General features: G+C 39.6%; 1 protein-coding gene across 6 annotated transcripts in view; it reads left to right on the top strand.

The window, feature by feature from the left end:
• Positions 1 to 14,437, top strand: part of LOC126195378 (dystrobrevin beta) — a 620,666-nt gene that overhangs the window by 516,296 nt on the left and 89,933 nt on the right. For 5 of the 6 annotated variants that reach the window (XM_049933957.1, XM_049933956.1, XM_049933958.1 and 2 more), the window contains 6 exons: positions 374 to 459; positions 7,392 to 7,543; positions 7,629 to 7,737; positions 12,255 to 12,421; positions 12,510 to 12,637; positions 14,294 to 14,392. In XM_049933957.1, the coding sequence (XP_049789914.1) occupies positions 374 to 459; positions 7,392 to 7,543; positions 7,629 to 7,737; positions 12,255 to 12,421; positions 12,510 to 12,637; positions 14,294 to 14,392 (741 nt within the window). The remainder of the gene's footprint in view (positions 1 to 373; positions 460 to 7,391; positions 7,544 to 7,628; positions 7,738 to 12,254; positions 12,422 to 12,509; positions 12,638 to 14,293; positions 14,393 to 14,437) is intronic. The other variant, XM_049933955.1, reaches the window with a different exon arrangement.

Here is a 14,437-nt window from a genome sequence, read left to right as displayed (position 1 = left end):
GGCAGAACGCATCCCCGAAAAAATGCAAATGGGGAAGGGGTACAGTGTCACAGTAACATTGACCAGTGAGTGTACCATGTTTAAATATTTGGAGGTCAGTACACCCATGAAACATTGTGCCTCCTCATAACCTAGTACCTAGACCACCAACTGCCAAAATGATCCTGTTTGACAATGCTGTATCTACCCTCATGTGGCAAGAGGTGGAAACGTATAATCTGTGTTTGAAATATTTATCTGATTTTTTTAAAAAACTAGGAATAGTTTTCACCATGATTTTGGTAGGTAGTTTGCAATGCATTTATCCACAGTAAGCAAACATTTAGCAAAAATGTGATTGCTGTTTAATCTAATCACTGTGTTCTATTTTCAGTGAGAATGTTGGAAAGATAAGAGTCTTCTCAATAAAAGTGGCTCTTGCTACCATGTGTGCTGGTAAACTTATGGACAAATTGAGATGTAAGTTTCTCTACTTTCTCTCCTTTTTGTAATTTGTTACCCATGGTACATTCAAATGACTTACTTTTGTTCCTTGATCTCTAAAGAATCTGACTACAAGAGGCTGGTTCAAATAGCAATGAAGTTTTGCTAACACTATTTGTAATTTTAGTTTGTTTTATGTATCTATGTATGTATATGTATAACAGAGGGAAACATTCCACGTGGGAAAAATATATGTAAAAACAACAGTAACAGTAACAAAAATGGTTCAAATGGCTCTGAGCACTATGGGACTTAACATCTATGGTCATCAGTCCCCTAGAACTTAGAACTACTTAAACCTAACTAACCTAAGGACATCACACAACACCCAGCCATCACGAGGCAGAGAAAATCCCTGACCCCGCGGGAATCGAACCCGGGCGTTGGAAGCGAGAACGCTACCGCACGACCACGAGATGCGGGCAGTAACAGTAACATTTAGATATATGTATGTATATGAGTATTTATATGTTTGGGATTTTGGCACCTTTGTATTTACAGATGCATATTAAAGTAATGCAAAAATGCTTGTCCAGCAACAAAAAAAAGTGCCTTGATGGAAGAAATTCAGAAAGATTTTTCCAGTAAATGGATTATGTAATTGTAGAATACATGCTCAACGAGTGACAGGAACAAGTGTACTTGCAAGATGTTGCATATCACAATGCTTTTAGAGCTTCAACATTAGAAATAAACGTGACATTTACTGGTCAAACAGTCCAAAGATACTGCCAGTTCATAGTGTCAGATGAGCACGGTATTTTGGCGATAAGATATGTTGCAGTCATCAGGTGTGCTGCGTGAACTGGCCCTTTGAAGGCATACAGCCAACATACATCCCGTTCCCTCACAAGCTGTTCTATACACAGGTTCATGCTCGAGGGTGGACATTGGCATCTGAGAAGACGACTGAGTCAGTGTCTGCGGCCAGCGACACCCGGCAGTGCCCCCATGGATGTGGTAATGGGGGTGTAGCTACTCCATCCACCCTGGTCCCCAGGATGTTGTGTTTGCTGAACGTGTTCTGAATTAGTCTCAGTGCTAGTTCCCAATCATTGCTGAGATTACAGCCACAGTTCTGGTTGGTGAAATTGTTGCTGGTGCATATTTCAATGGCCTCTCTGACAACACTGTCCCGGTATTTGGAAGTTACTGCCAAAATCCTGATATGTTTGTATTCCATCATAGGATTCATTAGTCGAATATGCCACTGGTGTTCCCACCAGTGGTCTTCAATGGTGTTCACTGTTTATCCAATAAGTGTCTTGCCACATTGGTGCAGAATCTAGTATAGTTTCTAAGATGACCAACTATTGATTTTATTTGCACACTTTTTTTGTGAAGAAAGTGGTTATGTGACAGTAAGCAAGGAGACTATGGTGAATTTTACCATCTTTGTAAGGAATTGTGTTCTTGTGAAGTCCATTGCTTCAGCTATTTTAATATGTCTTGGAAACAATTTGAAATAATATAGCAGTGAAAACAATCCATTTTTGAAAATAGAATGTGACTGGATACATAAAAAAACTACTCACCAAGCAGTGGCAGGAGCAAACTTGTAAAAGGTTAAGAAAATATGCCAGCTTTCAAAGCCAGTGACTGAGCAAGATGGTGCAGTGTTAGAACACTGGACTCGCATTTGGAAGGATGACAGTTTAAACCTGTGTCCGGCCATGCTGATTTAGGTTTCTGTGATTTCCCTAAATTGCTTCAGGCACATGCCAAGATGATTCCTTTGAAAGGGCAAGGCTTATTTCCTTCTCCATCCTTCCCTAATCAGAGCTTGTGCTCGGTATCTAATTATCTTGTTTTCAATGGGAGCCAGTGGCTTCCCCTTCTGGCAGAAGGGTCAAAGAGAAAGGAAGAGGGATAAGTAACAGGACTGGCTAGGTTTAGGAAATGGGTAGAGTTTGAGAAAGTTGCCCAAAATCCCGTGTCAGGGGAGACTTGCCAGACAGAATGTGAAGGAAAGATTGACTATTGGGGACTGCATTGAATTAAATTTTGAAACCGAAAAGCTTAAAGATGAAAGATGGGTAATTATCAAGATGGAGATTACTGACAAAACATCATGCAAAAGTTAATAAGAGGAGAAAGCTAAGTGTAGTTTATGTTGTAGAGGTGGGGGAGGGGTGGGGCAAGTCACACCAGGAAATAAAATATATAGAAATCTCCAGAGAGCAGAGTCAAGTGAGCTTATGAGCAGATCATAATAGAATAAGGGATTAAATTGTGTAGGTAGATAGTCAGTTTCTCAAGGTGTCACTGTCCATCAGCTGCACACGCCAACCTTGACACAATGCTGCCTTCAATGTTTAATCGTGCAGCCGCCTGGCACTGGTGCAGGTGAGTTGAATCATAGTGATGTGGGCTGGCACCTCACTTCCTATTATGGTAACGGCTGGTGAGATGTCTGTGTAAGCGGAGTGGTAACAGATGGGTTGACTGTGAGATGGTGCAACTCTGGTCTCTCTCTCCCCTGCAGTATGGGATGCCATGTGGCACCCAGGAAAGCACAGTCCATGTGCTCCACAGCACTGTCAATTAGCACTCTCAGCATATTGAAAACTTACTGCCAACTGCCATAGGAGAGTAGACCAAAAATGGCCATGGCAGTGATGGCTCCAATGCAGGTGGATGCCCTTGGGTGTGAGGACAGCTGCTGAGGACACCAAGACTGGAGCTAGATATGTGGAAACATTCTAGGCATAAGGCACGGGAACAGGAGCTGGCTTGTACAGCTGGTGCCAACATTTGCTGCTGGAGTTTGCAGCCCCTGACGTTCATGAATAGGACTGGAAAAACATGGAGGGAGGATGAAGTAGGCAAGATTGCATTGAGCGTAGGAGGTGGGGACATAATCAAGAAGGTGCCCCCAAAGATGGAGGAGAAGGTGAGGACCCAGGCTCCTGGAGGGAGGAGGGCTCAGGATTTGTGTATGGGAGTGGCAGAGGCTGGTCCCCCAACCACAGGCGGAGTTGGTTTTGATGGCAGGCCAGCAACCTGTCCTCTATTTGCTGTGTGAAGATTCTCCAACCCCCAGAACCCAGTGCTCACAGTGACCAAAAGTGCTAGCAATAGAGATGCTGTAGGAGGGTGCGGGGCAGACAGCAGGAAGCTCCGTATCATGTGAAGCTGCCACCCTAGTTTTATTTCAGCTGGGCTCTTCTCACCAATTGGCATGGATGTGTAAGAACTGAGAAAACGTGTGAGAGTGTCTTCCGCTGGGACATCTCTGATGTACTTCTTCAGCTGCATCTTGAAAGTCCATGTGAGGCATTCTTTCTTCTCATTTGATTGAGGTTGGAAAGGGGGCACCCTGATGTTGTGGAGCTACCATGTTGTGTCCCAATATCTTGCAAAATCTGTGACATAAGTTGCGGACATTGTCAATCACCAGGGTGTGTGGGGGGCCTTCAGTGGAGATGATCTGGACGAGGGCTCACACCAGTGATCCCACAGTTGTACAGCAGCAGTCTATGCCCAAAAAGGAGTCCGCAAAATCTAGGTGGATGTGCTGCCATGACTGAAGGCTCTGGCCACAGAGAATGACACTGCTGTAGGAGGAAGGGCCTCAATAGTCACAGTATGATGTTTATTGGCAGGTTCTCCTAATGAGAAATGCCTTGTCTCAGGTATCCGATAGAGGGCTGGAGGAAATGTGGCTCACACAGATTGCACTTGAGATGTACATCCTGCAATGTCTGAAACAGAAGCCAGTGGTTGCAGAGGTGGTTCTTGGTGGTATCACCAATGACAACAGTGTCATCAAGGTAGTTGATGCAACAAGAAACATGTATGTTGCTCAGAAAATGTTGTAAAGTTATCAGAGCACTTGCGACCCCAAAAACCAGTTGGTTGTACCTGTAGAGACCGTATGGCATGTTGATGACAAGGACCTGTCATGACTCTTCATCTAGTGGCAGCTGTAAATATGCTTCTGACAAATCCAACTTAGAAAAATATTGTCCTCCCACCAGTTTTGTCATCAGTTCTTCTGGTCATTGAATGAGGTACATGTCATACACAGTCTGTGCTTAACCATCATGTTGAAACCACCCCAGGGCTGGAGCATGCTGGTTGGTTTCTTGATAATCACTAACAGTGTAGACTATTGACTGGACAATATGGGTTCATTGAGTCTAAATCCATTAGCCTTTAGAGCTGTCCCAGACTTCATCATGAAGCACCAACAGCATAGGCCTGGCATGAGAAAAAACAGGGTTGTGCCATGGGTTTAAGATAATATGCACCAATAAATCTGTGACCTTGCCTAACCTGGCCGAGCAGTTCTAGGCGCTTCAGTCTGGAACCACGCGACCACTACGGTCGCAGGTTCGAATCCTGCCTTGGGCATGGATGTGTGTGATATCCTTAGGTTAGTTATGTTTAAGTAGTTCTAAGTTCTACGGGACTAATGACCTCAGATGTTAAGTCCCATAGTGCTCAGAGCCATTTGAACCATTTTGAGTCTTGCCTAACCCAGGTGAAAAAAGGACCGAATATACCTTGCACAGATCACCCAATTCTTGATAGGGCACGAGATCAGAAACCAGTAAATCAAATCAACTCTTGAGTCCAAATACCAAAAAAGCATTCACGTCAAACAAAGTTTTCATAAAAGTACTGTTCACCACTGGGAATGTCAATAAACCCACTACTACCTTGTATGTTGTCTCTGCCATGAACAGTCCAAGAATATAAATTGTTGCCAGTTATAAATGACAAGGTAGCACAGAGTAGAAGACATAAGAGGGGAACCGAGGTGCAGATACGTGTTAAAATTAAGAAGAGATTTCATCATGCCCTTATTCACTTGTGATTGTGTCACATTGATGAATAGTTTGTTAGAAGCATTTGCAAGATTGTCACACGTGGAACTGACAACGTTAATGTACAAGGCTTGAGAGTTTGAAGATGCAACCAGAGCTAGCTGAGTGTGGTACACAATTGTAATGTAGCGTTTCTTCCTACATTGATGACAAGAAGACCAACACTGAAAGCAGGCCAACCAGTCATGGTGAACAAAACAGGTGGGGCAGGAATATGGGAGCTTGTGGAAACTCATCTATTGGGGATGTGTTTGTTTGTGACAAGTTGACCAAATGTGCTGCACTGCCACGACTTCTGCCTCCAAAGTTTATACTGGAAAGAGAATACATATTTTCTTCTAAGTTGACAGTCATCATGTCCATCCAGGAATGTAATTTATCACCCACCACATGAGAAATTTCAGATATTTGTGCAACAAAAAGGACTTCTTCTGAGGTGGAGTCTACATATTGCAGTACCCATTGGCAGCCCTCTATTGGGAGCCAACCTAATGGTAGTGTCCTGAACCATAGTGTCAGTGTAAGATTCCATAGACTGATCAATAACAAAATGACACTTTCAACTTGCAACTCTGCAGCCCAAGTCTGATTTTGCGGAAATAACATGAGTATGCTGGAGACAGTATGATGTCAACAAACGACACATTTCGTCAGATGGGAGGGACTCAGTGTCCTGAAAGGAGCTAACTCTCCTAACAAGCAGTACATTTGGGGAGAGATCTACAACTGAAAAAAGGCTTTAATGAAATCAGTGTCCATTACCTTGAAGGGTGTGAAGTGTTGTTGTAGACATTTCTTGTATGACTCTCACTTTTGCAGCTTCATCATAGGTGGAGAAAGGTGACTGGTTAGTCAGCAAGTGTTGAGGTTGTGCTGACACACCAGTCAGTACTTTATCCAACATGGCCATGTGGGGCTGTTGCTGCATTTACAAACACTTTTGGCTTTTCAGTTGCCACTACAGTAAGTTCTGAATCACTAACTCAAAGAGGCACCTGTCAACCTCATCACTTCACTAAGAAACACATATCAATGGTCAACTGCACTCATTGCCACTTGTGCAGTAACAACACACACAAGTAAGTATGTGCAGAATATCAAAATCACTTTAATGAGTACATAATTTAGAAGTTCCATACAAACTCAAAGTACAATGTCAGGTCGAGTCCAATTAGGTACCGAGAGTCCCGAGAATGGAGCCGAGTGAGTGTGTGAACAAAATATATTGGAATGAGGGTGACTGCACTCTGTCTTAGGATTATATCATGGAGGTTTCTAGTCAGTTTTTTAAAGTGGCATTGTCTGTTGGCTGCACGTACCAACCTTGATGTGATGCTGCCTCCAATGTTTGATTGTGCCACTACGTAACGGCTAGACCTAAGTTGCCTGCCATTGGCATGAGCAAGTTTGTAACAAGGTGAGCAGGCACTTTGCCTGTTGTGGTAATGGCCAATGAGGTGCCTGGGCAACTGGAGTGGTGATTAAGGGTTACCATAATTTGTGCTAAAATCCAAGCCATAGTAATGGTGATTGTGTTATAACATTTTGATAAATATCAGTCCTCTTTCAGTTAGTTGTATGTAAAGTTTTGTAACCTTCAGTGTTGCGCTATGAATGCCTGTTTAATATAATGAACTGTTTCTATTTGTGTGTATCTAAATTTCTGACATAATTTAATGTCACATCATTGGTCCACGTCTTCTTTTCCATTACCTTCAGTGAAGGCATGTTTGCAATTATCAACACAACACATTGGGTGTCTACCAGACACTGAAGCAGGTGGTAGTCACACAACACATTAGGCTTTCAATGGAATTATTCTTTCATCACAACACACATAATTAGAATCAGTTTCCCCAAGTAAAGAAGTCCACTAAGGAGGCTCTACATATTTTGTTCATGTTAATACACTGTTTTGTGATTGTTTCAGGTAACTGCTTAACTTAGTTTTTCTAATGTAAAGGATCTTAGAGAACAATTATGGTTCATAAAATTTCTTACAACAAAATAATTTTTGTTTTAGCAGACATGTGACTTGATGTAAATTACTGTAATGTGATATTTTGCTTTTTGCAGATATATTCTCTCAAATATCAGACGGTAATGGCCACATGATAGTGTGGAGGTTTTCAGAGTACTTGCAAGAGGTGCTGGCATTACCCGCTGCTGTATACGAGTCACCTTCATTCAGTTATTCAGATGGGCTAGCAAATTCCATCTTTCCTGGGGTACTGTAAGATTATTTTGATGCAGTACAGAGTTTTCTTACACTTACAACTTGATGATATGTGTTCAAATTTTCTTTGTTCATAGAGTGGCAAAGTGACTGTTAATGATTTCATGGACACAATGATGTCTGATCCTGGCCCTCCCTGCTTGGTTTGGCTGCCATTACTGCACAGGCTAGCAAGTGTAGAAACAGGTAATTCTTACAGAATCACATTGTGTTGGAGAAAGCTAGGGATGTTACGCCTGCAATTGTAGGAAGTAAGTCCATGCAAGACAAGTTTGCCTTTTCCCTCTACACCTTTATAGTAGACCATATTGTAATATAAAGGTAACTAGGAGAATCAGCATAGTTTCTGGACCTGATAACTGTAAATGTATGAACCATAATTTAATACTTTTAAATACGAGTATTCCAGTTTCACTAAGTTACTTTTAAATCACAACTGTGTGGGTTTAAATTAGCAAGTACCAACATCAAATGTAAACATTATTTGAAGAACAGTACATACATAACTGTAGTGGAATTACCAATGGTATCAGATGTGTGTGTTGTTTTTAGAATTACTATCCAATTGTTAAGTATAATAAAAATCATTGACAAAAGTAAAAATCATAATTGTAATTTGCTGGTGATTAAATAGCAACAAGCCAATACTTATCACCAAGAGTCTAAAGTTCATTGAATAGACATCAGAAAGTAATTAATTTTAAAATATTTAACTTCATATGTCGAGTAAGTAAGTCCAGAGTTCATAAATACGTGACAACTTCTGCACATTGCAAGAAGTCTGTTCCCATGATCCAATAAGCGTGAAGATAATTAATTAATTAATTGAGCTCGAAATTAGTTTTTTGACATCTCCATTGGAATTAACAGACATAGAAATGTATGCTATTACAGTTTGGGAATCAGATTCTAGATAGGTAGAGCCTGTGTTGTTTGTTGCAATAAATAGAAATAAAAAAATATATTTACCTTGAATCACATTGTTGTAGATGTTGGCTCTGGTTGTAGTTCTGTAAAAATTCAGGGTATGAATATAATGGAAACATTCCACGTTGGAAAAATATATCTAAAAACACAGATGATGTGACTTACTGAACGAAAGTGCTGGCAGGTCAATAGACACACAAACATACACACAAAATTCAAGCTTTCGCAACAAACTGTTGCCTCATCAGGAAAGAGGGAAGGAGAGGGAAGGACGGAAGGATGTGGGTTTTAAGGGAGAGGGTAAGGAGTCATTCCAATCCCAGGAGCGGAAAGACTTACCTTAGGGGGAAAAAAGGACAGGTATTGTGTGTTTGTGCGAGTGTATACCTGTCCTTTTTTCCCCCTAAGGTAAGTCTTTCCGCTCCCAGGATTGGAATGACTCCTTACCCTCTCCCTTAAAACCCACATCCTTTCGTCTTTCCCTCTCCTTCCCTCTTTCCTGATGAGGCAACAGTTTGTTGCGAAAGCTTGAGTTTCGTGTGTATGTTTGTGTTTGTTTGTGTGTCTATCGACCTGCCAGCACTTTCGTTCAGTAAGTCACATCATCTGTGTTTTTAGATATAAAATTCAGGGTATGATTTATGTGGGGGGGATAAGTTCTTATGTGTTTAAAAACAAAATATTTTCCTGGTAATGATGGTTTGTTATAGTATATTGATTAAATCCATTCTGTCAGTAATGTAACTTTGTACAATTACATAAAAATGAGGCAGGAAGACTTGTAAACTTTTGAAACAAACTCCAAGATCCACTTTTTGTGTATTTTGCCATGAACAAATGCTAAACGTGTCTTCAATATAAACATCTATACACATCATAGAATTTCAGTAAGTACATTTTACATAGTTACAGTGGAGATCAGTCCCTGACTGGTATCCTCCGCCACTTCACACTCTCTCTTGCCAACTCTCTCCAGAAATTGTAAAATAAACAAAGACATTACATTTTGACAGTACAGAGAGTTTACTAGATAACATTGCAGTAAGACTGCGATAATCTTTATATAGGAAATGTTATTCAAAATAGAAACATATTATTTAAGAAAAGAATGAGTATGTAATCTTAAATGTAGTTTCTGTAATGGATTTTTAATAATTTGTGTAGTGCCAAAAGTAAGTTTAATTTCTGAGAACTGGCAAAGGAAACAAAACTGGCTTTTTGTTGCCACCACTTGTTGATTGTTCTTATTTCATTATGACATTTCATCTTGAGCTACTGAAAACTTGTTTTCTTTTCTGTTGATGATGGATCTCGAGCAAGAGATAGATAAGAATACTGTTTAACACTTGTGAGGTTCTTAATCAGTTTATTATTGTAAATAAGCCTTCATGGGTTTGCCGCCGGATCACGTTGTGCAATTTCCACAATATTTCCTCAGAGCAACTGTCCCAACATCTTCAGGCGGTTCAACCCCGGGGATAGCTAAGTACGACTGACGGTATCCACACGTCAACACTCCATTTCTACAACATCTGCGTGGAGAATGTGCAGGCACGGAAATCACGCATGAGCAATGATTTGCAATTAGATGGTGCCATAGTCAACTCCCTCTGCTGAAAATCGCAGAGCAGCTCTCCTGCGTGTGCACTGTATGCTGCGTTTGCCAACAGTGGGGTTTGACGTTACTCACCAATGGCTGTACTAGACCAATGCAGGATTCCAGGCTGTGCTCAGTTGAAATCCCGGGATATAGCTCGCGTGTTCTAGAAACAGGGAATCGATATGAGGATACCGTCAGTCGTACCTAGCCACCAGCAAGGTTGAAGAGTCACAGTTTATTATTGTCATCAGACCAGTCATTTTTCTTCTTTGCATCAAAGCCAATGACTTCCACTGCAGTCTTTTTGATGGTGTTTTTTTAAAGCAGTCCATTCCTGTTCAACACCTGTTGTTTTTTAGCTGATATTTCGCTAAATCTGTCCAAAATGCATCTTACAGGAGATAATGAACAGTCTTATTTGCTGGCCATTAATATTGAATTTTCTCCTGGGAGGATTTGAGAAGTAGGATTGTGGTTTGGAATCTATGAGAATCCTCAGATGGCTAACTAGCAGTTGGTGATCAGTTTAGCAATCGTCAATGTTCTGAACTGTATTTGTGATCAGAACTTTGTCATTGAGACGCTAATGTTTTGTGTGTTGATGCATCCTTGTAGTCTTATGATGGTTACGTAAACAGATTTATGTATTGGTGTTAAAAATCTTGTGATCAGCATTGAGAGAAATAAGCACAGTTCATTTGAATTAGTAGGAAACTTTATGATAACCTTGTCCAGTTGATGTTACAATTGATTCTTATCACATTATGGAATAGACTATTAAACAAAACTAACTTGTCATTTTTCTGGAGTTTTTGAAACATTAATGTTATTGAAAGTTAGCTGTATTGCAACATCAAAAATAATATATTTTTAAGTTTGACAGCTTTTATGTCCCCATACAACATTAATTAATAAACCATAAAATGTGAAATGTAGTTATAAGATGTTACAGTACCCATGACTTTGTATAATTTTATATGTTAAATGTGTGTACCATTTTCTATACTATGTGCTTCTCATTCTGTTACTTTACATGTTCCATTAGTTTTTTCCACACATGCAAGAATGTAGTAAAGTCAGTAAAATGTATGTACAAATGCCCTGTGAGCTCAAGAACAACATGTCCACTAATGATAGTTGAACTAGGAATATCTGAAGCAGCTCCAAGGGACACACGTGGAAGATTGGACATATGGTCTCCTTTTGTAAAATTTCTGTCTCTTTATATGGGAACTGGTTTGGAAATGTGAAAGCTATAGCTTTGATGTCATATCTTCCATTTATGTCCATTGGCCTAGTTACAGTGGTTTTTGTTTCAGCAATTGACCAGTAGACATTATTTTTGTTTCAATGTTCACTTTTTAATTATTGTTTTGAAAGAAAAAATAACTGCATTCTAAAACACACACTTCATTGAATGAGATTATGTTGACTGATAACATTTTTCAGTAATCATTCTGAAAACTGATGACAAAACAGTGAATATTAAGAAGTGCTGTAATGTTGAATGAAGTGTGTCAAAGTTAAGGGAACTGAAGCATAAGTGTTCCACAACAAGAGCTCTTGTGTTTTCTTAGCATGATTGATTAATGGTGTGCAACTGGGTTTACAGTAGGAATGGAATCAAAACTGGATTGTACAACTCAAAACCATATCATTAATTCCATAATCACTTGATGCTTGCACTGCAGAATTAAACACATATGGGACCCTTACCAAATCTGTCTAGTCGAAACCCAGTTTTTAGGCTTTCAGATATTGCTTGGTATCAAAAGCATTCACTGACAAAGTACCTCTCAGTGTTACTCGCAGGACTTTGTCAGCACTCCCGTTAATACCATAGAACTTCTTTGAGAAAACTGTACAATTGAAATGGAAGCTGTTCTGTTGAACGTTACATTCCACAGAGTTTCTAACACTTCATGTTCTATTAAAACATGGCCTATAATGTGCAGCATGCTAATATATCACATAACAGATCAACTGCATGTTGGTTATGACTGTTGTGGATCATTTTCGTATGCAGATATGAATATGACCCTGTAGCTTTTATAGACTGTAGTGATGTGCCAGACTCTTACTGATTCTCACCTGGGTTCTAGTTGTTGTCGATAGGAAATCTGAACAATTTAGTAATATCTGATCTGTTTTAAATGAGAAACTGTTTGTCTTTCAGTTGTCCATCCCATGGCATGTGATGCATGTCAGAGAGAAGGATTTGCTGGGTTTCGGTATCGCTGTCAGAAATGTCACAGCTACCAGCTGTGCCAGGATTGTTTCTGGCGTGGAAGAGTATCTGGTCCTCATACCAATGACCATGAAGTGAAAGAGTACACAACTTACGTAAGATAAATATATACATGATAGTTTTAGTAATTGTGTGTGATACACTTGTTTTGTTTAATAACTATATTTTCTTATGTTCTGTCAGAAGTCGCCTAGCAAGCAAATAGGACATTCCCTTCGTAAATCTTTCCGTTGTGTTCCTGAAAAGGGAAGACCAAACATCCCTCGTTTCCCAGAAGAACCAGAAAAGACGTTAAATTTGTCACATATAGTGTAAGTGAAGGCTGTTGCATCAGTGGTTTTTAAGCATTTATTAATTAGTGGTATATTTTTTGTTACAATTTCCTGTAAACTGCTCTCATGTTTTTAATAGTCATATTCATGGCTGTTAATGAATATTGGTAAAGCACTTGATCAAACCAAATTTTTGTTGCTGTATTATGTCCCTTACACAGTCACAAAGTTTATGTTGTAAGTAACTCATCAGTTAGAAGGTTATAGCCAACAAAATTAACCTTGAGGTTGTAATATATGTGAACGCAATCAGATATTTAAAATTATACACTTCAGTTCCTTGCAGCATTATGTGAAGTATCTTATATTGATAAACCCACAGTTTTACTTTACCATGAGAACCACATACATTCACTACATTGGTCCAGAAATATTTCAGTGGTTTCAACCTCTTTCATCAGACACCTAGTGCATTATTTGGTGAGAGCCAGTTGTGTTGATGACAGTGCCTCTGACCATTTTTGTGGAACTACTAGAACAGTAAGTCCCCATAAGAAACACAAGGTCTTCCTTAGAATACCCAGACATTTCAGTTGGTGCTATTCAGTGGTTTCATGCAACATACAAGAAGTATGTGCCACGCAGCTACAGTCCTCGACATGACTGCAGCTGCGTAAATCGCCCCAAGGTAATGATCTTCCATACAAACAGTCAGATAATAATTCATTATATAGGAGTAGAGGGAATATTATTGCCTTGCTTTCTCTTAGACTGTAGAAGATGGTGTCAAGATGTAAATGTACTTCTTAGAGAATCGGTGATAATGGATGGAGGTTAATGTTACTGCTAAGGTGAAAAATGCTGTACAGGGTGAACTCGATCTCTACCAACAACATTTTTTGAGTTTATTCACAGATGCTTTCTTAGTAATATTATGTAATGGACTTGGGGGTCTCTGGTGCCTCATTACAGTGTAATTGCATGTACTTTGATTTCTTATCTCCATTGACCTTGGTATTCTGTGTAGCACTGAAAATATCTGCACAACAGTCAAAGTTAGCAGTATGAATTGTGCACCATATTTGGAAACAAATGTGTTCTGTTCACTAATGGTACTTACTGTTGACAACAGAAATACAGTAATGCTACTTTACTCTTCATCTTCTACCTTACATTCAGTAACTGCTCAGTTCTGTCTTGGGTTTGTTTAACTGATGTTGTTAGTTGTTGATGAACAGTAATTTACAACTCTATGGTTAGGTTTACTCATTAAAGTTGGCTATTATGTACATTGTGTAAATGGAAGAACAGCACAACAAAACTATTCTGAACCGTTCCTGCCTCAACAGTAACCACATCACAGTACTTTTGCATCTGTTTTACATTTTAGTGCAGGCATGTTACAAGGTTTTGCATTGTTGTGGAGGTATTTTCACAGAAGCAGAGGTAACTGGTTAATAAACTGAAGAAATTGTTGTTATATGGAGGCCATGATTCTCTTATGCCAAATTATTCAAAAAATATCCCTGAACAACCTCCAAATTTTGGTTCACTCTGTATTCTCAATGATCATCAGCTACAGATAAATTTGTAAGCTACTGTACATTCTTCATGGTGAAGCACTTTTTTTATTAATTTATTGATTATGGATCTAAGATCATGCCCTCAACTAACAATACTATGTTCTTATTTTAGTCCTCCCTCTCCTCTGCCATCTCATAATGGGTTTCCTGAGAGTTCATTCACATCCCCTTTTGATGGTGGTTCAATGGACAGCCGTTCAACAGTCCGAAGGTAGGCCAGCAATACGTACTCTCTAATCACACATGTGATACAGAT

The sequence above is a fragment of the Schistocerca nitens genome, chromosome 7 (assembly GCF_023898315.1).
Source record: "Schistocerca nitens isolate TAMUIC-IGC-003100 chromosome 7, iqSchNite1.1, whole genome shotgun sequence".
NCBI classification, from domain to species: domain Eukaryota; kingdom Metazoa; phylum Arthropoda; class Insecta; order Orthoptera; family Acrididae; genus Schistocerca; species Schistocerca nitens.
This window is presented reverse-complemented; position numbering and strand designations above follow the sequence as displayed.